General features: G+C 38.8%; 1 protein-coding gene across 42 annotated transcripts in view; it reads left to right on the top strand.

Annotated features, from left to right (window-relative positions):
* Positions 1-19,871, top strand: part of MOB3B (MOB kinase activator 3B) — a 93,605-nt gene extending 73,734 nt beyond the window's left edge. For all 42 annotated transcript variants that reach the window (XM_086869662.1, XM_086869659.1, XM_086869669.1 and 39 more), the window contains 2 exons: positions 2,089-2,291; positions 15,103-19,871. In XM_086869662.1, the coding sequence (XP_086725788.1) occupies positions 2,089-2,291; positions 15,103-15,132 (233 nt within the window). In that variant the 3' untranslated portion in view covers positions 15,133-19,871. The remainder of the gene's footprint in view (positions 1-2,088; positions 2,292-15,102) is intronic.
* Positions 19,872-22,259: the final 2,388 nt, after the last annotated feature.

Below are 22,259 nucleotides of genomic sequence, written 5' to 3'. Positions count from 1 at the left end.
AACTAATTATCCTCCATTTTGGAACATACCTGGTCTGGATTAGAAAATACAGGGCTTTCAAGAATTCATCTCTCAGTTTGGCAAACTAGCTTGCAGTGAAAAGAGCCAGTTATTCATCTTCCCCCATTTTTAAGACTTCACATTTTCTTGGGTATATTTTTTAATTTCTGGTATGGGTAAATTTTACAGAAATGTAAAGCAGGTTGCTTCTGTAATCATTCTTGAATTTAGCCATGCTCTGATGGCTGGAATGAGAATGTGATCCCCCTGGTTAATGAGCAGTTACTTGGAGTTTCTATTAAGTTTTTGATAGATTATATTCATTTTGCCCTTGGAAATAGCAACAGTTGTCATAATCCAGGTGCTTGGCTAACTGTGTGGAGTTGTGACTTAAACAAGACATCTGTACATACTGTCGGTTCTGTAATTTACCCATGTCTTGAGCATTCAAACTTTCTCCTCCATGACCTTCCATAATAGCTTTAGCACTTAAATGAATGTATCTGACAACAAAAAGCAAACCTTTCTTAAGAAAATAATGTAGCAGTGCTTTGATAGATGCAGCTATTTTTCTGATCCTTGGTTTGTACATCAGGAATAAGAAGGACACCATTGCATCTCTACAAGCTACCTAAAATTATTTCAAAAGGATTTTGAAATATCTGGTGAACACAGTACAGGCCAAAAAAAGCAAGACATTTCCCAACATTATCTGCACTTCAGCAGTGGCAAATGTAGAAGTATACTTCTACAGGCTGATACTTCTGCAGGCTGATGTGTTTCCAGACTCATATGCTGATGGACACACCAGTGTTCATATCCACAGTGGATATATCCTGGTACGTCCTTGGCCAGGGATTCCAAAATAAGATAAATGTTTATATTGATCAGATGGAGACTGGTTACAGCCACAGTTGATAATTTATGTCATCTGTAATCAAAAATCTGGGTTTGGTATGGAAATTCTCTCTGTATGTCCTCACATCACCTTCAGTGAAACTGGTAAATTTGTCCATTAATTCACCATTCTTGTGAATGCTGAGCAATATTTAGCAGGAGACTAAAATCTGAAAACTACAAAGCTCGCAAAAGTGTTTATTTATTATCTCCACCTTCTTTCATAATAAATGTTTATCTTGTTCAGTGCATGAACTGGGCTTTTAGGCAGTATGAAAATGCTTGGCTGTGAGGTTTTTTATTTTTTTAAAAAGAAAAAGCTGCATTTATGTCGTTCAAATCCAACTAAAACATGAATTAGATAACTAAAAAATCAGGAAACTGTGCAACAAAGCAAAGTAGCGGTAAAGTTCCAAGCATGGCACTAAAGTCATTATGTCTGAGAGACAATTATAGAAGGAGATGAAACTTGTAAGATTTTGGGGACAGTTTAGTGGCACATAACTCCATGCAAAATCAGTCCTTAATGGAGAGTTCTGAAGAAATTATTCATGCCCCATTATTGATGCCTGACAATATTAGTAAATGGTGCTCTGCTTTGGAGTCTCCAGCTGCAAAGTAGTGTAACTTTAAAAGTTGAAAGAGCCATTCCTGTATCTCTTCAAGAGATTTTTTATTAAAGGAGCAATCAGATTGGTACATGTAACTGGGAAGAAGTTGAAAGCAAAGGAGTCCTTTGATCAGTTATTTTTAACTTTTTATTAAATTTGGTGCTGTGAAATGCCATGTTGAGCAACATGAGCAGGAAGAGTGTGTTACTTCTAAGAAGTATCTGTATGTATCACTTTGGCAAACAGTTATTGCATTATGTAAATCCATTGATGGTAATAGGTCAGCGTGCACTTCAGTGAAAATCACCTTTCTGAATGTTACAATACTGGAATTAAATTATACACTGGAAAAGAAGAATCTGTTCCTGTCAATCTTGATTCATTAAAGTTGTTTAAGTATTTGGGTGTCTTTGGTGCTAGCTGTCAAATAAATGTATGCATAAAGTCATCTTCTGGATTGGAAAGGAGGCCTAGGAAGTCATAACCTAGTTTGCAGTTACAATCTCACACTTGGCTGTAAAGCTTTTGTGTTGGGAGGATGACAGGATGGTAATGATAACCTTGCCTTCTCTATTCACAGGTGTTCCCTTTCCAAAAAACTTTCTGCAGATCTGCAAGAAGATACTTTGTCGGCTTTTTCGGGTATTTGTTCATGTCTACATCCATCACTTCGACCGTATCATCCTTATGGGTGCTGAGGCCCATGTCAACACCTGTTACAAGCATTTTTATTATTTTGTGACAGAGCTCAACCTCATAGACCGCAAAGAACTAGAGCCTTTGGTAAGTGTGGGATCTGGGCAAAAGCTGTAGGAGATTTTCCTCCTCCCTTCACCTTTCTCATCAGACTTTCTCATCATTGTTGCAGTGAGTTTCCTTTAGGAGCAAGGTCTGTTGTTCAACAGATGATTGAAAGAGATGAACTCTGCCTCTCTGCATAGACCCTTCTGCTGCAGTATTTGTGACATCCTCAGTAGGCTCTACAGAAAAAGTGCAATGTAAATTGTATGGAAAAATACAAGGTGGAAAATCCTGACATTTGAAAATAGAAGTTAATTTGTCTTCTGCTTCTTCCTGTACCATATATTTAGTATATAGTTTTATTCTGTCTGTTTTCACTGGTCAGTGACTCATAGCAGTCACTTGAATGCATATAAAGGGAACAGTTATCTATATAAAGGTGAATTGTGAGGGTTTTTTAAGTCTTTAAGTAGGTGTTTGTGAAGGTATGGAGTGTGCTAGATCCAGAGGACACTCTGATTCTAAGTTAGATGAAGTGAGACAGAGGTTCAGATAATTAGCAGTGTAACAAAACCAACATTTCCTTGTAGACTGAAATAGGTTAAAATTAAAGTCATTGTTTCCAGAAGCAAGGGCCCAGAAATGGAAATGTTTTTGCTGTTGCTTGCAAATGCAAATAAAAAAGTATAAGCAGAGAAGGAAAAGTTAGGGACAGTTCAGAAACCAGTTCAAATCCACACTGTGGGTGTTTAGCCAACTTTGAAAGGCATGAGGGAGACATTTGTCCATAAGTCAGAGTTTGGGATATACTGTATCCTGCAGCCTATTAAGAAGTGCTAGAATCACTGGGTTTTGTTTTTTGTTGTGTTTGTTTGTTTGTTTGTTTGTTTGTTTTGGGTTTTTGTGTGGTTTTGTGGGTTTTTGTTGGTTTTTTAGGGTTTTTTTGTTTGTTTGTTTGTTTTGTGGGTGTTTTTGTTATGGTTTTGTTTTGTTTTTTTTTAACACAGAATCCCAGGACAGCTGAGATATTGGCTGGCACCTGTGGATATCATGTAGTCCAAATCCCTGTGTCACCTAGAAAGGGTACCCAGGATCACATCATGTTTTAGTTGTTTCACATAAAGGCACATTGCAAGGATGTGTATAGCACAGTTGACATGAAAAAATTCTGACAATGTAGCAAAGTGATGCTTGCCTGTGTTTCTGCAGGAACTGGAGTAGCTGCACATGTGGTTTTTGTACATACTTACACTGATTGGAGGAGAGTCTGTGAAGTAAGAGAAAATGTATCATCTTGTTCTCAGCAGTTTGCAAGGCCCACTGAAAGACACTCCATTTGGCATGTATTGATAAGCTGAAATGTATTTATGTTTTTTCCTGCACAGGAGAATTTAATATGCTCTATAAATATGTCCTAAGGGGTAGAAGGCAACCCTGCTAAAGAGAGTTTTTCAGCCAGAGTAGTGATGCTAGGTTAGCCTGTAACTATTAAATACTGAAGTTGAATCAATAGCAATATACAAATCAGAGTATCTCAGAAATAGGAGATCTTAACAGAGGCGACAAAAATGGTTTAATGCTGCAGTTAGTGGGTATCAATATCCCTGCACAAAGCTGACACATGGAGGTTTGGGGCCAGAGTGGTGCAGGAGGTTACTCAAGTCCAGCAGCAGAGCAAGATGGAAAATGTGCTCCAATTTGTGTGTGTTTTCCTTTTGTATTCTTCCCTTTACAAAATTATTCTTGGGATCATTGTATGATTATTAACTTTGCTGGGATTCACCATCTCCCAAATAAATGTTTCACTTGCTTCCCTCTTCCTGTCTTTGACGTGGGTGGGTATGAGCAGTGAAGTGCAGAAAAAAAACCCCATGCCTGTATTTTTCTCTTCAGCTGGGCAAGGGAAATGGAAGGAATGGCCAAACAAAGCAGGCATTACAAATAGACTTGAATTTTAATGTGGGAGTTGAGGTCATTTGGACTAAGGACAGCAGACCTGTGGACTATTGTCAGGTTCACCATGACAGGAAATGAGCCTGCATTATCTCCCTTAATTAGAAAATGGGCCTAGAGATGATTGAATAAACAGACTGCCACATGCTTTAATAAATGGGAAGACAACTGATTTATCAACATAACTTTAAGAAGGGAGAATAATTGGGGAAGTTGGCAGTAGATGAATCATAATATTAGTCTGCAGGACTTATGCTCTATGTTTAAAATAGATTTTATCAGCCTTTTGCAACCCAGTGCAGCTGTTATAAAATCAAATGAAGAAAATAATTCAAACAGGGTTCTCCCTCCCATCTGCAAGTTGCATAACTTGTCCTTTCTGCAGTCAAAGAAGTGGTTATAGTTAAAAATGCTACATGTCATTTTCCCATACCCATCAGTAGTATAATTTGACAGATTCTTGAGTCTTTCATAGAGTTGCTTTATATGGGGACAAAAGAGGAAACTGACGTGGTCACTGACCCCACTGACCCCCTCAGGGGGTCCTGAGGAAAAAAACACATGTCCAATTGGTTAATTTAGGGAAAAAGAAGATGTCTGAAAGCATATGATTTCTTTTTTGCAACCAGCAGAGAATGCAGCACCATGAGAGCTCTCAGAAGACTTTTAAATTATGCCTTCATGGGGAGGCTATGGGGAAACATACCTAGCTTTAAGATGTGTTATTTGTTTGGTGCCATTTCCCTGTGTGACCAGCATTATTTCCCACTGTCAGTAGTTCACCTTAATTAACTTCTGAGTCTCTTCCAATGGTCAAAACACCACAGACATGGGGGTGCCTATTACCCCAATCCCACCCTCAGCCCTTGTAGGTGACAGCTTGTCAAACTTCAAACACAGCATCTAAATATATTTTTTTAGCGAGAATCTTTATGCAGCTGCCTTAGCACATAAATTTGTTCAAACATTAGCAGAACTACAGCAAGTATTAGCCCCTCTGCTTCCTTCCTGTGAAGCCTTTCCTCTGACAATGTATTCTACAGTATGTAGGACTTAAGAAATATACCCTATAACTTCATAAGCACATCATAAGTAAAACTCTCATTGTTCATGAAGTTTACTTAATTTATTACCAGGTAACAAAGCCTTTGATTGCTGATCTGTGTATTAAAGAGAAAAAATATAATTAAACCAAACAATTGGCAAAGAAACGCCTTTCTTCATTGGGTTCTAATTCAGTAAAAAACTTCTCCCTGCCTGCAGGTCTCCACTTACCTTGAGTTTGCTAGGTTACATTTGGATACTCCTAATCCCTTTGGTGAAGTGAGGGGCAACGCCCCACGAAGACTGGGGCGTGTCTTTTGCTTCTTGCTTCTTACTTGTGTTCCTCCACCCCAGTGTGGGTTTTCTGTGGGACATAGTCCCTCCACAGCATCTCTGCTCTGGTGTGCACCCATGACCCACAGCCACTGCAGGGCTGTGTCTGCTCTGGCACACCTTCCTTCCAAGAATATGTCTCCAACAACACCCCAACAGTGCCACCATTTGTCTTCTCTTAACAGCTGCTGTTTTCTTAAATATTTGTGAGCAGAGGCACCGCGTGCTTCTCTAGTGGAAATTTTGGCACACAGTGGGTTTTTTGCAGTGATGTTAGGGCAGATGGAAGTAGCTGGATGGCATAGGACAGTATGCCACCATATATATGGTGTGTATATATATACATGGTGTATATATCCACTTTGTGCCACCATAACCCACCCTGCTAGCCCCCTGCCACCAAAACCTTTCCAGTTAGGCCCAGTACAAAGCATCCTCTTCAAAGTCATATGTGATCTGTTGGTTAAAGACTTACTTTCTGTTTCCAATTTTGTTTTAGGTTTTTTGCCTGTCTTTGGGTAACAGTCTCTTCATCAGTCTTCTTATGTGAAATATAAAAATATTTATCATTTGACAGAAGTCTTGTGAGCCTGAATTTAACAGTGTTTGCAAAATACTCTGGTGCCACAAATAAGAGTTGTACCAAGAGAAGAGCTTGCTCCTAGTTCTACATCCTACCTTCAGCAGCAAACTGGATCTTTGCCACATACAAAAGAAATGGGAAGACCCAAGCTTTCTGTGTTCCTTAACTTGGTATTTGCTGATATGCTTTGCTGAGTTGTTCTAGGAGTTACTCTGGTGTAAATGGGAGTGAGCAAGTTTTTATGAACCTGGTCTGCTAGGGACTGATAGGTCCATCTGTCAGACGGGGAGAAAAGCATCTCCGTGATAGGCCTGCCAAATGTGGTGAGGAGACCTTTAATCTAAAAGTGCCAGTGGGAGGGGAACCTCAGTCCATCCTACTCCTACTAGTTTGATAGCAGTGCAATCAGTTCATTTCCCAGCAGATTCCTAAATAAGTGGAAACTATGGATGGTAGCAAAATTTTCTTCTGAGGTCAGGGTTAATAGATAGCAGAATATAGTAATCTGCTTTGCTTATTCTTCTCAAGTTTTTCTTTTTTTATAAATCACATACTATGAAAACATTGAGCTTTTTTTCAAAGTAATTTTTATGAACATTTTTTTCATAAGGACAGGAAGTATTAATTACATTTGAATGACAAAAAGTAGAGATGGTTATACCTTACATGCACTGTTCTGCTTACTTTTGAAATGTTTGTTTCATTTATATGCAGAGACTATCAGCTTTGGTAGCAACTGGCTAGAATTGGGGCTGGAAGTGGTGACCATCAGTGGAGTTGGGTGTATCAAAATGGTGAAGCTGGTAATTGCCTCCATGAGCATGGACTTCATCTGCAAGATAAACAAGGACATTAGGATTTTCTTGACTCATTATTCTCAGTGTAAAAGCCTCCATTGGCTACATAGCATGACTGGTTTCTGAAAACATTTTCATCTTACATTTGAAGCTGCTTAAAAGTTATTATAAAATTGAAGTCAGGATAACAAATCAAGAAGTCTCTGTTTTCACACAGATTCTGCCAAGTCTCCTGTCTGTTTCAGGATGGGCCAATTAACAGTATTGTAGTCATACAGGGCTCAGGTGAACAATTTAGAATTTCTCTTTTATGCTTTTTGTATTTTCAGGGATACAGACCTCATGAATATCAGTCCCCTAGCTCCATAACTCTCGTCTTTCTGTAGCTTGTAACTTGTAACTCTGCCTCTGTGCATGAAGCCAAAGTAGCTACAGGTATATGTCTTTTTCACTAAATAATTAGCAGCTTTGCTGCATCTTTGTCTATACCACAAAAAAAAAAACGTTTGCCTATCAGTCAACTGATTGCCAGAAATGCCATAGATGTAGTAGAAGTACTATAAACATAACACTTCTAGCACTAGCTTCATTCAATACTCACAGTGGAAAACTCAGCTGTTGCAGGTTTAGCAAAACATGGCTTAGTACTGGCGCTTTTGACACAGGGTGCACTCAGATGAAGCACAGCTGAGTGAAACAGGATGATTAGAAGAGACTATTTATGCAGACAAAATTTTCAAGCATATATTTTAAAATAAAAGGATTCCTTTTTTAATTCACTGGAGTGTTTTTCCAAAATGTTGCTTTGTCTGCTTAGGTTTTGGGTTTTTTAATGTCTATAGTGAAAATTAGAATTTGCACTTTTCCAATCCATATTCTTTGTATATCCACTTAGCAGTGAAGGTATCCATGAATCAGTAGATTCACGGATACAAATTATATTATATATATATAATATATAATATAATTATATATTATATTATATATAATATAATATATATATTATATATATTATATAGTATTATACAAATACAAATTATTTTCCAGTCAGCAGGGGACAGTTTGAGCTCCAGAGTACAGAAGAACTGATTTCATTATAGTTACTGTGTTCTTCTTGTCACTATTCTTTATAGCTGCCCAGTTTTACTTTTATACTGCTGCCCATCAAAGTACAGCCCTTCAGATCTTTTCAAGGTGTCCTGTGTTATAGCACTTAGAAGAAGCAAGGCAACAGCAATATTAACACATTGTTTTAAAGATATCTTTGGCTGCTTATCCTTCCAAACTTCCCAGTGTGTTGTATGTGCTGCCTGGATGGTTTAAGCTTTGGGCAGGGAACATGTAACAGTTTAATCTTGTTCGGACTTGTTCAGTCACTGCTGCCAACTAGAAAACAGTTGTTTTTTATCTTTTAGAAACTCAAAAAACCCAAACAATCTTGTGTTTCCTGCCCCCAGTCCAGTTATGATGTTAATATCCAACAGGATTTTCTTTACCTTGTATAAACAGTGAGAATTTCTCAAGAAATAGATCTGATCACTAACTAAAGATGAAATCACTTATAGGTAAATGCTGTATTTTTCATATCCTGCAGGAAATTAGAAGGAAATTGAGAACTCTAGGACTTAACATTGCTGAAAAATAGAATTCTCAACTCTGATGCTCAAAGAAAGCAGAGCCTTAAGGGTCACTGCTGTGCTGGATTTTCTGAGTATATCATTTCTGCACACATTTTTAGTGACTATTTCTGTGGCATCAGATGCTTTGCTTGCACTGGACTCAAGACAGAAGGACTTTCCTAGTGTGATTTTGGTTAACTGTCAAAAATTGCCTATAATTTAGTTTCTTTAGCACTTAACAGCTCCCTTCAGTAGTCTGTCATCAGGCAATTATGAAGTCAGTATTAAGAAGAAATTTCAGAAAAACTACTTTACTTAGATAAAAAACATGTATTTTCTTAATTTGAGCAGTATTTGGTGAGTGACTCTATTAGTTTTAATGAGTGTTGCATTGGACTGTTATTATTCTTTCTAAACCTGCAAGAACCAGAAAACTGAGAAACAGCAAGACCACTTTTTCTAATTTTCAAAGAAAAAAAAATCTCATGTCACATGAACTTAGTTCTGCAAAAGAAAACAGAAAGGAGGAAAGATGTATTTATGTCCCATTTAATTAGGTTAGTGTATAAAATAATTTATGCAAAATACCTACTATATGAAACTGTATTGTAGTTCATAGTAGGGAACTAAAATGGCTTCTGATAAGTGTTATGCAAAATTTATGCTAAAGATAGTTGAAGTAGTAGTAATTGTAATATTTGCTTATTGATTCTGCATTACTTCAGTGTGAAAAGCAACATATTTCAAGCCCATTTAAGGGTAAGGTACACTAAATTCAACTTTTATTTTATTATTACAGAAGACAAAAGCATGCAGAAGGTGAAAATACCTCCTTGGAATATGACTATTTTAAGCAAGTTAGTCATCCAAATGCACGTTCTTTGTATCTAGCTGGGTCTAACAGCTCACAGGTGTATTTGGCAGGGTAATTTCCTGATCCTGTTCCTGCTTGCAGTCAGTTGACAAAATACTTTTGTCATCAGTGATAAGTGGTTACATTTACAGACAGGAGTATTATCTGTGTCCTGCAAACATCACCAAACAAATTCAGGAGGAACCAAATAAGATTATTGTCAGCCTGTCCTTAGCTTCCAAATAACTACCCTGAAGCCGGAGAGGTTAATTTAATGCTGTGCATCATGATAATTGAGTCTCATTCAAGTGGAAGTCATCGTGAAACCTAACAAAGGAAGTACCTGAATGATGAATATACCCACTGGACAGCAATTACCATTCTGTTGGGGTGTTTTTCAGTCAGGATACAGAGAGAGAGACAATGGAAGAAGTAGAGGAATTTTTTCTACTATTTTGGAGAGAACAATTTCTAAATGAATATTCAGGGCATGGTTTTAACTAAAACTTCCATTAAAAAAAAAAAAACAAAAGACAAAAACGGAGTTTTGTAGATTACTTTACTGCTACAATTCTGTTGTCAGCCTTCCTATCCTGATCAATCAGCAGTCTGAATACAGACCAGTTGTGCCGAACAGGATCACAGACCTCATGATCGGTATTCTGTTGTAAACAGCTTCCTTTGTCACCAGGATACAAAGAGCTTTGTCCACATGTTAATTATTTGTTAACTATTGAGAGGTTTGTGAAGAAAGCAGCAAGAAAAAGTTGTTGATGTCATAGGCATTTGTGCTGTGAAGGACAGATCTTTCTCTTCTTCCTCTGCTTATTCTGCAGCTGTGATTTGAACTATGAAAATACTGTGAACTGGCTGCATTGGTGCATCACTGGGCCTCTCTGTATGCATATGGCATTCCCTGTGGCTCTGCCTTGTTTCTCTGTCCATGAGAGCAGGGAGGAGAAAGGTGTGTCCCAGTGATGCTTGTGTTTGCTCAGTAGAGCCTTCTAGTCATGAACCTCAGATCAGATTGGATTGGACTGCTATGGGTCCATAAACTGAAAGGCCTGTTTGTGTATCGCCTTTCTGCCCAACACTGTGTATTACTTCACAGGATGGTTGAATAGATTATAAGTTCCTTACTTGTGAGAATGTGATTAATGCTCAGCAATGCTTTTTGGTTGTTTGGGGTTTTTTTGGTCACAGTATTTGGAAATATGAGTGTCTCCCTGTAGAGTCAGTAAGCTTGGCAAGTGGATTTGGCATGGTGCCCACTGCTGGCATGTTCTTCTTCTTCCCCACTTGGTCAGGTCTTCCAGACTGATGGGTGCCTCCAGATAAGGTGTCCCTGCCTGTCAGCAGGTAGTGCTGTTTCTCTATCCACTTGTCTGCTGACACACTTGTCCATACATTTTAAAACCTCACTGTGTTTAAAACAGTTATCAAAGCATTAAAACAAGATGTTTCCTTGATGAAGGAAAGGATGATCATCCTTAAGTTTGCTAACTGGCAGCAGGAGGAGCTGATGAGAGGGAATGTCAAGCCGTGTTTTGCTTCAGTTTGGAGAACTGAAAGTGAGGATGGGATCCAGGCACTGAAGGAGGATTTGAGTCTTGAAAACAACACTGGTTTTAGTCATTATTGCATTTATTATTTTTTCTGGTATTCTTATAGAATACTATTATTTATACTGTTTTTTCACTTCATCTTCTTTGTCATCAGCTTTTCCATAGGAGGGGCCTCTGGGTTCTGTTATATACTGGTACAAAGGTGATGCTTGTCTGAAAGATTTTTACCTTGTGTTTTGCCAGCTATATATGACATAAGCACAGAAACACAATTTTCTTAGAAGAACATCATTCTTTATGGGAAATTCATTTTTGTAAACCATTCAGATACAATCAATATCTTAGCACAGGTAAAATTGTCATGTTAAAAAGAGATTTCCTCAACTACTCCTGGCTATGTTGCATTTTTTCCATTCTTCTCCTGCTGCATTTAAAGGTGAACTGAGGACTAAAAATTAAAATAGTTAGGTGTAGATTTATGTGCTGAATGTATCTGAAATTTATTTTGGAGCATTATGGAGGAAAGAAGACTAGACATTCTTCAGATATAAATATTGGTTACCTTTTTAAATATTTCTTTTTTCCCTTCATCTGTGAAATGAAGTTGGTACTCCCTGAAAAACATTTAGAAATGTGTCCTTCCATGAAATCACAAATATTAACAAAACAGGTTACAGAGTGGATTATTAGGATTAATTCCAGTGAGTAAGTAAATACTTCAAGGATTTGATAAAGAATAGCAAATGCTTCTCTTTATGTTCCTTAGAAGTAAGTTCCATGTTATATTCTCCATAGTTACTGGTTTTGGGCATATTCAACACATAGAATGGGTCCAGGCTTCCACTTTGGATTTTGGATTTGAAAAATAGCGTCTACTTCTGCCTTCATTTTTTTGAGTTAACAGTGCAATCCAGAATAGAGAGCAGGAACAAGCCTGAATGTAGCAATGCACAACAATATTCTGAAGTGTCTTGCAAATAATTTTCATGAGGAAGTGCATCTGCTATCAAAAGCTCTGGTATGGAGAGTTTCTGCTAACGAACACAGAAGGACTTTGAAATTTTCAATATGTTTTCAAGTGCTCATGTGTGTCTATCTGTGTCTCTGTGTTTGATTTTCTGATTCCCTTGTCTGTGTAGCCTTTATATTTCATTCAATATCCATAATATATATATAATATGGGACTGGCTATCACAGTACCTTAAGGCAGAGTGCATTTCCAGTCTTCCTGCTTCCTCAGAAGACTCAGTTGATGGCTAGTTGTCATTTGCTGTGTTTGGGAAATATTCTTACGTACTCTTAATTGGTAATTGTTAGTCAAGAACATACTTCTACAGCCTTCCCAATTTAAAATGAACAGTGATGTTTCAGAGAAGTACAAACCCAAGACGCAGGAGACACTGAAGAACATTCAGATTTTTGTTAAAGACAGTGCTCACCTAAGGCTATGCAGCCACAGAATAACTCAGGATCTGATCTTTGGTGAGGTTTGAGGGGGACTGTTCTGAAGACTTAGGTGGAGGGGGGACTGTGTGCTAAATTCTCTGGTGCCCATCAGAATCAGTGAGATATATGCCAGCAGGCTCTGTGAAGAGTGTGTGGTTAATTTTTAAAGGTAAGTATCTCAGAGGGGGCAGAGTCTGGCAAGTAGGAGCAGCTTGTTTGGCAACAGGCTCAGCAGCAGGCTCTGCAGCACACAGGATGCCTCATGCTGCCACCCAGCCAAGATTGGACACTGGGTTTGACCCTTCCTCTCCTCCTCACCAGCATTCTGAGTGAAGCTAACTTTTTGTTTGCCATCATCCAAATTATATCAGTCTCTTTGAGAGCACATTTCCTGGTTGTTTTGTGAATTCCTCTAAGAAAATAACAAGTAGAAATGGGTCACTCCCACAAAGCTTGCACCAATTCACTAGCACTGGAATCATGGGATTTTTTAAAAGCACATCTAATTCACTCTCATTGGGTAAAATCAGTAAAAGCTCAAGCACATATATGTAGGAATGCAATGTGACTGTACTTGTGTCTCCTTCATTTACCAGCAACAATATGGATCAATACAGAGAATGTTTCTATGCATCAGAGATGTCAATGCTTTTTAAGGTTAAACATTTTTCTGACTTTACAACTCTGGTGAGATTTCCAAAATGTAGCCAAGCAGCTGTTGGGACAGAAGGCCTTGCATAGAGAAAGATACAGAGCCATTTGCAGCAATGGTCTCCTAACATGGTGAGGAAACAGGATCTACGGAGAAGACTGCAGATATAACTGTATAACCAAAAAAATTCAAAAATTAAGGGAGAAAGAGGCTTGGGATGAATTTATATTACTATAAAAAATAAATTCTGCCGCTAGAGAGAAGTTAGAAATGGCATGATAGATTCATGCTCCATGGCTGTCCTGGCAAACTGGTTTAAAAACCTCTGGTTTACATCTTATGCACAGATCATGTAAGCTCCGACTCTGCCCTTTTCCTGAACACATTTATCCATATCTAGACTCCTACCTCTCATGCTACTGCAGTTTGTCTCCCACTGTGTCTGACGGAGGGTGGCCCAATTTACAATGGCTCTGGTATGCTCCACTGGACTGCTACTCCCTGGACTGCTTTTATAACAGGGCAAGATGATACAGTCTGACTGAAAATCACTGTTCAGCAGCAGTTGCAGAAGGAATTTGCAGTGTTTTATCTCACAGATCTATTAGCCTTGACTGTAAGAAGTACACTAGGAACATGCAGATACTGAGTATGTGTAAAATTAGGGGCCAGCAAAGATAAAAACTGCCTTGAAATACATTAACACCTAATTAATGCTCAGTAGGAAGCTGTCCAACACTGTGCTGAATATTATTTAGTTCTGCATTTGGTATTTGTTGCTCCAATGAAATAAACCTAATCACAGCTTTTTAAGAAAAAAACAAAACAACCCCAAAAAACCCTCTACAAAACATTTAAGGAGAAAAGGAGACAGATTTTTCCATGAACAGTCAGCTTTGTCGAATTTAACAAATTGGAGGAGAGGCCGCTACTAGTCCAGCTTACTATATATATCACTGTGAAGATCATATAGATATAGATATAGAAGACATATAACTGTATAAATTCCTGTACTAATTACCATTGTCTTTATAACAAATGACAACATTCCCTTCTGTTACATGCATAGCAACAAAATAACAAGTAATGCAAGATAAATATACAAGAAAGAAAAACTAGTCAAAGGTTTGGAAAGGGAGAAGTCCCACGATTATGTGTACGATTCTAGGTGGAAAAGTAATCTGTTAAACACAGAGTAAGATACAGTTACAAAATTGTCATGAAGCTGTTTGCATTAGATCTTATTAACCTTATAAATTCTAACAAATTAATCAAGCAAGCTAAGAGATTTTTCAGAGACTTCTGATAACTTGGTAAATCTCAATTGATTTTCCAAGGTAAATGCTGTGTGGTCTGGTGTATGTGGATGGCTGTTGTTCAGATAATGCCTTCCAGAAAATCTGCTGACAAATATGAGGTTTTATGTTACCAGACAGTTTGTATCAGAGCGCTTGTAAATTGGATCAAATAAAATGGTGGATTTTATTTGTGGATCCCAAACCCCAGTTCCTAATGAAGTCTGTGAGTGGTCCAAAACCCCACCATAGAGAAGAATGCCACAGCTCTGGTCAAGTCCTCAAAGTTTGTATTCCTATGCCCTTTGTACCTGTGGGCAGGCAGAAATAACTAGGCAGAGAAGGTATATCTAGGACTCCTTTTGGCTGCAGGTTCAACGAGAATTCTTTTTGAATTCTTTTTCTTACATTAAATTAAAAGGTTTCTGCCATTTGCATTTGATTTATTTCTTTGGGCAGGGGGATGTAGCACCATTTACCTGACATGTCTAGGGATTTATTAGGTTATTAAAGCTGTCAAAAGTGACAAAATGCTATTTTTTATTTGCCAGTTATGTTAATTGTCCTTGCAAGTGACAGAGGGGGGCAGAAACATGGTGCCATATAAAACCACATGAATTTGCAGAGTTGCAGAAATATTAACAGGGAAGGGGACTGTGCACACTTTATTATAAATGCCATTTGTTTTTTTATTTCCCCTTCTTGTTTTACAGAAAGAGATGACAACCAGGATGTGTCACTAAAAACTACCTGCTGAAGAAAAGCAAAGTTCTATTTCCTTCCTACTGCAGAGTTCAAGAACATGACAGCCCTTGTGGACTGAACCTGCTTGTAATTCCCTGAAAGATGGAAAGTTACTGTCACAAATGCTTCTCTCAAGTGTCAAACTTGTTAACCCTAAATATGCTGCTAGGAACCTCATCTGAGCAGCATGGATTATTGAGAAAAAGAAGAATCATGTCAGTTCAAGCTCCTTTATCAGGAATAAGAACCTCTTCAGCCACAAACAACAGCAGACAGTGCCCCTGCTGCCAAAGCTTTACTGAAATTCAAGTCCCTGGGCTGACCTCCAGACTAGTTGTTTTGAAATTAAATCTGCAATCTTGCTTTCTTTTTCTTTTGTTTCTTGGTATGTGTTTTCTTTCCTAACTGCAACAGACAATTAAGAGGTTCTAGAATCAAAGAAGACTTAGCCTTTAATGCCCCCTATCCTGCTCCAGGCCACCCAAGACTTGGCCACCATTCCCAAAAGCCAGCAAGCCTTGTGTTCCAGGGAAGACAGCCATGTCCTTCAGCTGAACAGGCAGTTTATGCTTCATTGTGACTCATAATTTAATGACAGTAGGAGGGTTTCTGATCTCAACTACATGAACAGGGATCCAGATAAGGCTCTGCAGTGCTGAGGTATTTTCCTTGAATTTATGCTCTGACTGACAGCAAATGATCTCAGTATCTCCATATTACATAAAAAAAACCAGCTACAGTCATCATTTTCCTGAAGTACCCTAGAAAGTACACCAATCTGTCAAGTAATTTCATATCTTTCTACCCCCTTAGGAAAAGGATCCTTCTCAATCACCCTTAAATATCATCTTTTTAGAGAAAAATAAATTTAATTTGAGTAAATTAAAACAGGAAGATACAGTAAAGATGGGTAGTAAAAAAGTTAAAGCAGGAGGGACTAATTGAAGGTCTCTGTTGCAGTGCCCAGCAATGTGACTTGCTTTATACATCGGGCTAACACAATACTTTTTTCCAGAACTTAATCCAAGTTAATTAACACATGTATGGACAGCCTGGAAGGATCCTGTGCAGCAAATCAAGTCTTTTAAGCCAAATACGCCCTGAGGAGACTTTCTTCTGTAAAAAAAAAATAAAAAATTAGAGTGATACTTAACAGAGGTATCACAAGAGAAATACTCCTGAATAAATGGAAATCAAGTGCAACACATCTATGTTTTCTGTGCCTTGTAATGAATTTTGCACACTTGTGTTACTGCAAAAAGTTTCCTTTTCCTGAGTAAGTGCTGAACCCTGTTGCTGCCTTCTCCTCTAGTAAGTTTAGATATGTTTACATCTTCTGAGACAGAAACAGAAGAAAATTTAATGGAGTATCCAGTGGTTTGAACATTCGAAATAGAGGGGTAGTAGGCACTAAAGAAAAATAGCAAATATTTTCTAGGTCAATGTTGTAGCACATTCTGATTTACTTGCCTGCTTGCTTAAATCAGGGCTTGTAAAATGTCAGTGATCACATTCTTGCTTGGAAAAAGTGCTTTTTTCTATGAACATTTGGTGTACCTACAATGGGAACTTTTCTGTATCTCTTTAGAACTACGTAAGCAGCATTATCCTTTGCTTTCAAGGGGATGCATCTAAGTGTTCCTACCTCCTTTGGTAGTCTTTGCAATCAGATTAATTCCTTGGGGATTGGAACGCACACACAGATTCCTGTTCTGCTGGCACTTCTGCAGGATATAACTAGCTTCTGGAATTCATTGCCACAGCTACTCCTGATCTTGCCTCATTTTAAAGATGAAGAACATAACTTCTTTGGGTTGGTTCATGTAGCTGGCGACTGCCTGGAATTATAATTTCAATTGCATATAAAGGGTTTCTTGAACTCTTCAAAAGTGCCTGGGCTGTGGCACTTCTTGAGATGGAGCTCTAGCTGATGCAGTGCACTTGAATTCCATGGCTACCATGGACAGTTGCCATGCGGTATTCTCAGTCTGGGCAGCACTGTATTTGAAAGATTGACATAAAGATGCAAAGGTGTGGAATTTAGTGCATAAAGATCAATGTCACGACACAAATTGAAAATCTTGGATTTTTGTATGCATAATTTAGTCTTCATTTTATTATACTACTTACCATATGCTGTTTAGAGACTATTCACTGCATCTCAGTCTGAAGATTAGGCAGAATTTTTTCTCAGTAATCTTTTTGTGGATGTATAAATTTTGTGAATGCAAAACTTACCAGTTGGAGTGTTTTTATCTTCCTTTAAACTGTTTTTCTCACAAAACCTTACGTTTCATTTTCTGGTATGGCACACCATATGAGGCAAAAGAGCTGAACCCTAGAGGATTTGATTTTGACCTGGCCAAAATCACTGCAATGGTAAAAGCCTGTTATTACACAGGAGATGAACCAGCTGCAAAGGAGAGAAAAGTGTACTTGTTTTAGTTGCTTATTCTGCTAGAAAGTACATGGAGTTTCCTTCCTCCACATGACAAAGTGTGGCCTTCTCCTGAGTATATCCCAACAGGTACTCCTCCTTCTGCAGCACAGCCATTCAGCCACCACCTGGCCATCTCATGTCCTGGGCCATTCCTCCTGTTCCACTCCATGGTAGCTGATAAGCAAATACGAATGTTTGGAATGTGGCATCACTTCGTAGAAGTACCATTTTACCCCTTCCCATAGAGAGAGAAAGGCAGCTTCCTCTTGAATCCTGTGATCAAGTATTCCAGCTTCATCCATAATTTGCTCAGGGCCACTAAAAGAATCGATTTTTGCTTGCTAATGCTTTTTCTACCTGATCATATTATTATGTATGTTCCCAATAATGCCAGCATTCCATATTGTTCTGGGATTGGGAAAGGTGGAGAGAGGAGAGGGAGAGAGGAGGTTATTGTTTGGATTTTTTGGTTTGTTGTGGGTTTTTAATCACTTTTCTAGTTCCTCAGCAAGGTTTTGTTTTTCTTACCTATTTTTTTTTCCTGATGCTTACCTTTAAGGATGCTGTTGTGTTAAACTTCAAGGCACTTTATAGAGTGCCTTTATAGAGGACTCATTTTGTAGTGAACTTCTGTTTTGTGTGAACATAGAATTATTGACAACTGTAATATGAAACAAATCTGAACATAATCTCGCTTTATGAAAATGGAGTCCCAGGGTCTTTTGAAGGGTGGTTTTGTTTTTTTATTATTAATCTACAACAGTGAAACTGATGATTTCTATCAGATTTGAGAGAAGCTGGGGACTTACGAATCCTGCTAGTTTTCTCCAAGACCTCAGGCTCTAAGCCGCAAAACTTACATCGGGCAAGTTATTTGATTCCCCTGATGAATGGATTCATTAAGAGCAAGGGAGGGAAAGAGGAGGAAAACAGATAATGTGAAATTCCACAGGGACCTACAGACAACAACTCAAGATGTGCAGAAACTTAATTGGTGAACATTGTCCTCAGTGATCACAAATTCCTTGTCTGTGGAGAGGATACAGAGAATGATACTCTTTGTAGTTGGGAAGCCACTTTTGTAAAGTCTCTATTAGTAACATACTAAAAGGATCTTTTAGCACCTTTGGGTTAAATAAATTACATATTTTGGAGCCCTCTCACAAAAAGCCATTCTTTCCTGTCACTTTTCACCTTCTCTGTGTGTTCTCATTTTCTGGGTGGGAGGTCTCAGAGCCAGCCTTCATCCTTTCAGTGTTCATTTTGCTTCCCCAAGGACAGTTCTGTTACAAAAAGTAGCTTTCTCACCTCTCTCTGTGCCTCCAGAAGGGTCACCTCTCACTTGTGCCCTCTTAAGAGAGACCATCAAGGGCTGTCTGTACTTCTCAGAAGAACAAAAACAAGAGAGCAGGAGGTACCTGCAAGAGCAGCAAAACAGGAGTCACTGCTTGTAAAACAGCATTATGATTGCTATAGTAAAGCATGCTCTATGGCCTTTAGAAAGGGGATAACACTGGGGCACCCAGTATAGACATGTGGTCAGTATTCAGACATTTTTCCTATATATTGGAAGAAATTTTTAATAATTGTGGAGACTATTCCAGTGGCAAAGCAAGCCAAAACAGCACTAAGAACCTGGTGATGGTGTACATTTAAATAAAAAATTATGAAAGTTGATTTTTTTAATGTATTTTATGCTAAATAGTTAGTGATTTCCAAGGTTTAGCTAAATATGTTAGAGTTCTTAAAGTAGTTTCTGTTCTGTGTTTTAATAAGTTTTCCATTTTAAAGACAGATGTAATTAATATAATTAAAAGATGTAATAATTTTTTCCTGGGAAAAAAAATTAATTACTTTTCTGGTCTAATACATACATGTGTATGTGCATGTGCACGTATATATATGTGTGTGTGTGTGTGTGTTTGGGGATATGGATGTGGAAACATCAGCATATGCACGTGTACACTAACTAGTCTTTCCTATAAGATACATTTTTTTAAATTTTGGTAATATTTAAGGGGAATGCCTCTTTCTAAGAAACAAGTGGTTAATTCCTTTTTGTCCTCCATGCATCAGCTTTGTTGGGTGTGTTAATTTTTTTTTTTGATGATGTCACATTTGTCTTAGACTTTTTTAGTTCTATTTGTTATTAAGTGATTTTTTCAACTGAATGGGAAGAGAGACCGACATTAATTGTTGTAGTCATTAAAAGAAAAAGAAAGTTTACATTACAAACCAATCATAATGGATGAAGCAATGGAATACAAATATAAATAAAATAAACATAGCCATGGAAAAGTGTTGTGAAGTTATTTGTTATCTAACTCTTCAGCAAGAAAAATGCATATGGTTTTCATACCAGAGAGCAAGAGTCCCTGGACTCCTGTCAGAGTCCCTGGACTCAGAGGTGAGATCCATCACTGCCAATGCACCAGCTTCACAGTCCTCCTGTCACCAGTGTGACATCAAGAAAAGCTGACCAAATGTCATGCCAATGCAAAGTGGCCAGCCTCTCACAACACTGTAGGATCAGATAAAGCCTGTGAGTAGCTGTTCCTTAGCTAAGCTGGCCTGCTCATTTTTACCTGTCAAGGCAAAGTTCCCTGTCAAGTTACCCAAGGGCTTGGGTAACTCACCGGCTTCCTGTCCTTCAGCTGATTCCTGATCAGACACTTCAAGGAGTGTCCAGAAGTGACTTGTAAGCAACACCAAGCCAGTTAAAGGCAAAGTTTTGTCTCCTGAAATCAAAACTAAAGAGCCTTGGTTTGAATTTGGCTTCCACAGAGGGAAAAGGTCTAATAGGGCAATAGAAACTATCTCCAGGATATGGACTTCAGAGCCCAATGCATTGTTCTCTTTGCCCTCATTCCTGAAGCACAGATAAGCACATATATGTGCATAATTAAATGTAAAATTACTGCACCTAATCCGAGTCAGGTACAGAGCTGGAGAGGAGCAGAAGCATTGGGGCTAAGAATGGCACTGTGGAGAAAACACCTAGCAGGAGAGCCGATGCTGGACTTTGGATGTCTCTCTGTGGCATGGGGAGGATCTGAAGATTAGTGCTGCTGGGACTAATGGAGTAACTGCAAAGCAGCTGCTGAGGGAAGCTGAGGAACTTGGCAAACTGAAAGGAGCCCAATGGCAAAGGTAGCAGGAAGTTTTGCAGGGTGGCATGTGCATCTCTGTACACCAGAGGGCTGTGCCAACAATCAGAGGACACTCAAAAGTTTATAGAAAAATGCCAAGAGAAAGCTCATGAAGCTGAATAAAGGGAAATGGAAATTCCTGCAATTGCGAGGGCCAGACTCAGCCTGTATGTGCAGGAGCCACCCAGCTGGAAAGCAGTTTGGCAGGGAAGGACCCAGGGCCCCAGTGGACACCAAGCTCACCACGACCCAACAATCTGCCCTCACAACAAATATGTCAAATAGCCTTCTGGACTGCATTTATAGAAATGTTACCTGCAGTTCAAGGGCTGATCTTCCTTCTGTGATCAGCCCTAGTGAGACATGTCAGGAGTGTTAGCTCCGCTTCTGGGTGCATCAATACAAGAGATAGTACAGACTGGAGGAATGCAGAAAAGGGCCACAAGTATGATGAATGGACTAGGGCATATCTCAGACAGGCTAAGCTGAAAGAGATGGGACTGTGTATCCTGTAGAAGGCCAATGGGGGATATTATCTCTATGTATAAACATTTAATGAGGTGAGTGAAGAAAACAGACTTTTCTTAGTGCTATCCAATGACAAAAGCAATTGGACACAAAGTACAGGAAACTTCTATTAAACACATGAAAAATCAGTTCAAAGTGACTCTGTTCTGATGTGGCGTTGGACTAGGGACTGTCAGCAGTGCCTCCAGTCCAGTGGTGTGGTGGCCTGTGACCACAGCAGCTTATCTAGGCTGTCCAGCAGTGATGAGGCTCTGCAGTCTGCTGTTGACACCCCCCTTGTCAAGGCCAAAAGAGACCTTTTCTGTCAGGGGAAAGCACTGTAGGAAACCCTTTCCTATAGAATATTGTTGCATGCCTCCTTCATTTTCCCTATCCATACAGCAGTGAAAGCTGAGCAGCAAGAGGAAGGCAGCCCCCTGCATCAGCTGAGAAGCAAAGGAGTGGGGCAGAAGTGATACTGGCTATTAAAACCCACATGCTTTGCTACACTGCACAAGCTGGCTCAGCTGTTTACTTACCTTACCACCATAACAGGGATGATTTTTTCTCACTGCTGCTCAATTTGGCAAAGCAGAATTCAGCCTCCCTTCTCTATTCCAAATTGTTCTTCACAGTCCTTGGAAAGAGCATAAAAGTGCGGCAAAGCCAGAAGGTGATGGGGTGAAAAACAAGCAGATCTTCCTGATTAAAAAAAAAACTTAGATGGCACGGAACAGATGGCACTCTTGGTTTGAAACTTTAGACTGTGCTTAATATGTCATGGCAATTAGAGTAGTTCAAGTAAATTGACAGGTCATCTGAAGTTGTCACCCACCTGGTGCATGCATTTTGGGAAGTGGAGCCATTCTGGAAGAGTAAAAGTCATACATTACTCACACTGCTAAAAGCCATATTGTAGATAATTACTAAGCATTCAGTAATAAATTTGGCACAAAGGGTAGCAGTATTTAGGAGGGAAGGTGCATAAACATTAGGGTTCTCTTGGTGTAATCCCATTCTATCCATTGAA

Source organism: Cyanistes caeruleus, chromosome Z (genome assembly GCF_971803275.1).
Source record: "Cyanistes caeruleus chromosome Z, bCyaCae1.hap1.1, whole genome shotgun sequence".
Classification (NCBI taxonomy): Eukaryota; Metazoa; Chordata; class Aves; order Passeriformes; family Paridae; genus Cyanistes; species Cyanistes caeruleus.
Note: the sequence above shows the minus strand (reverse complement) of the source record. Positions and strands in the feature narration are given on the sequence as shown.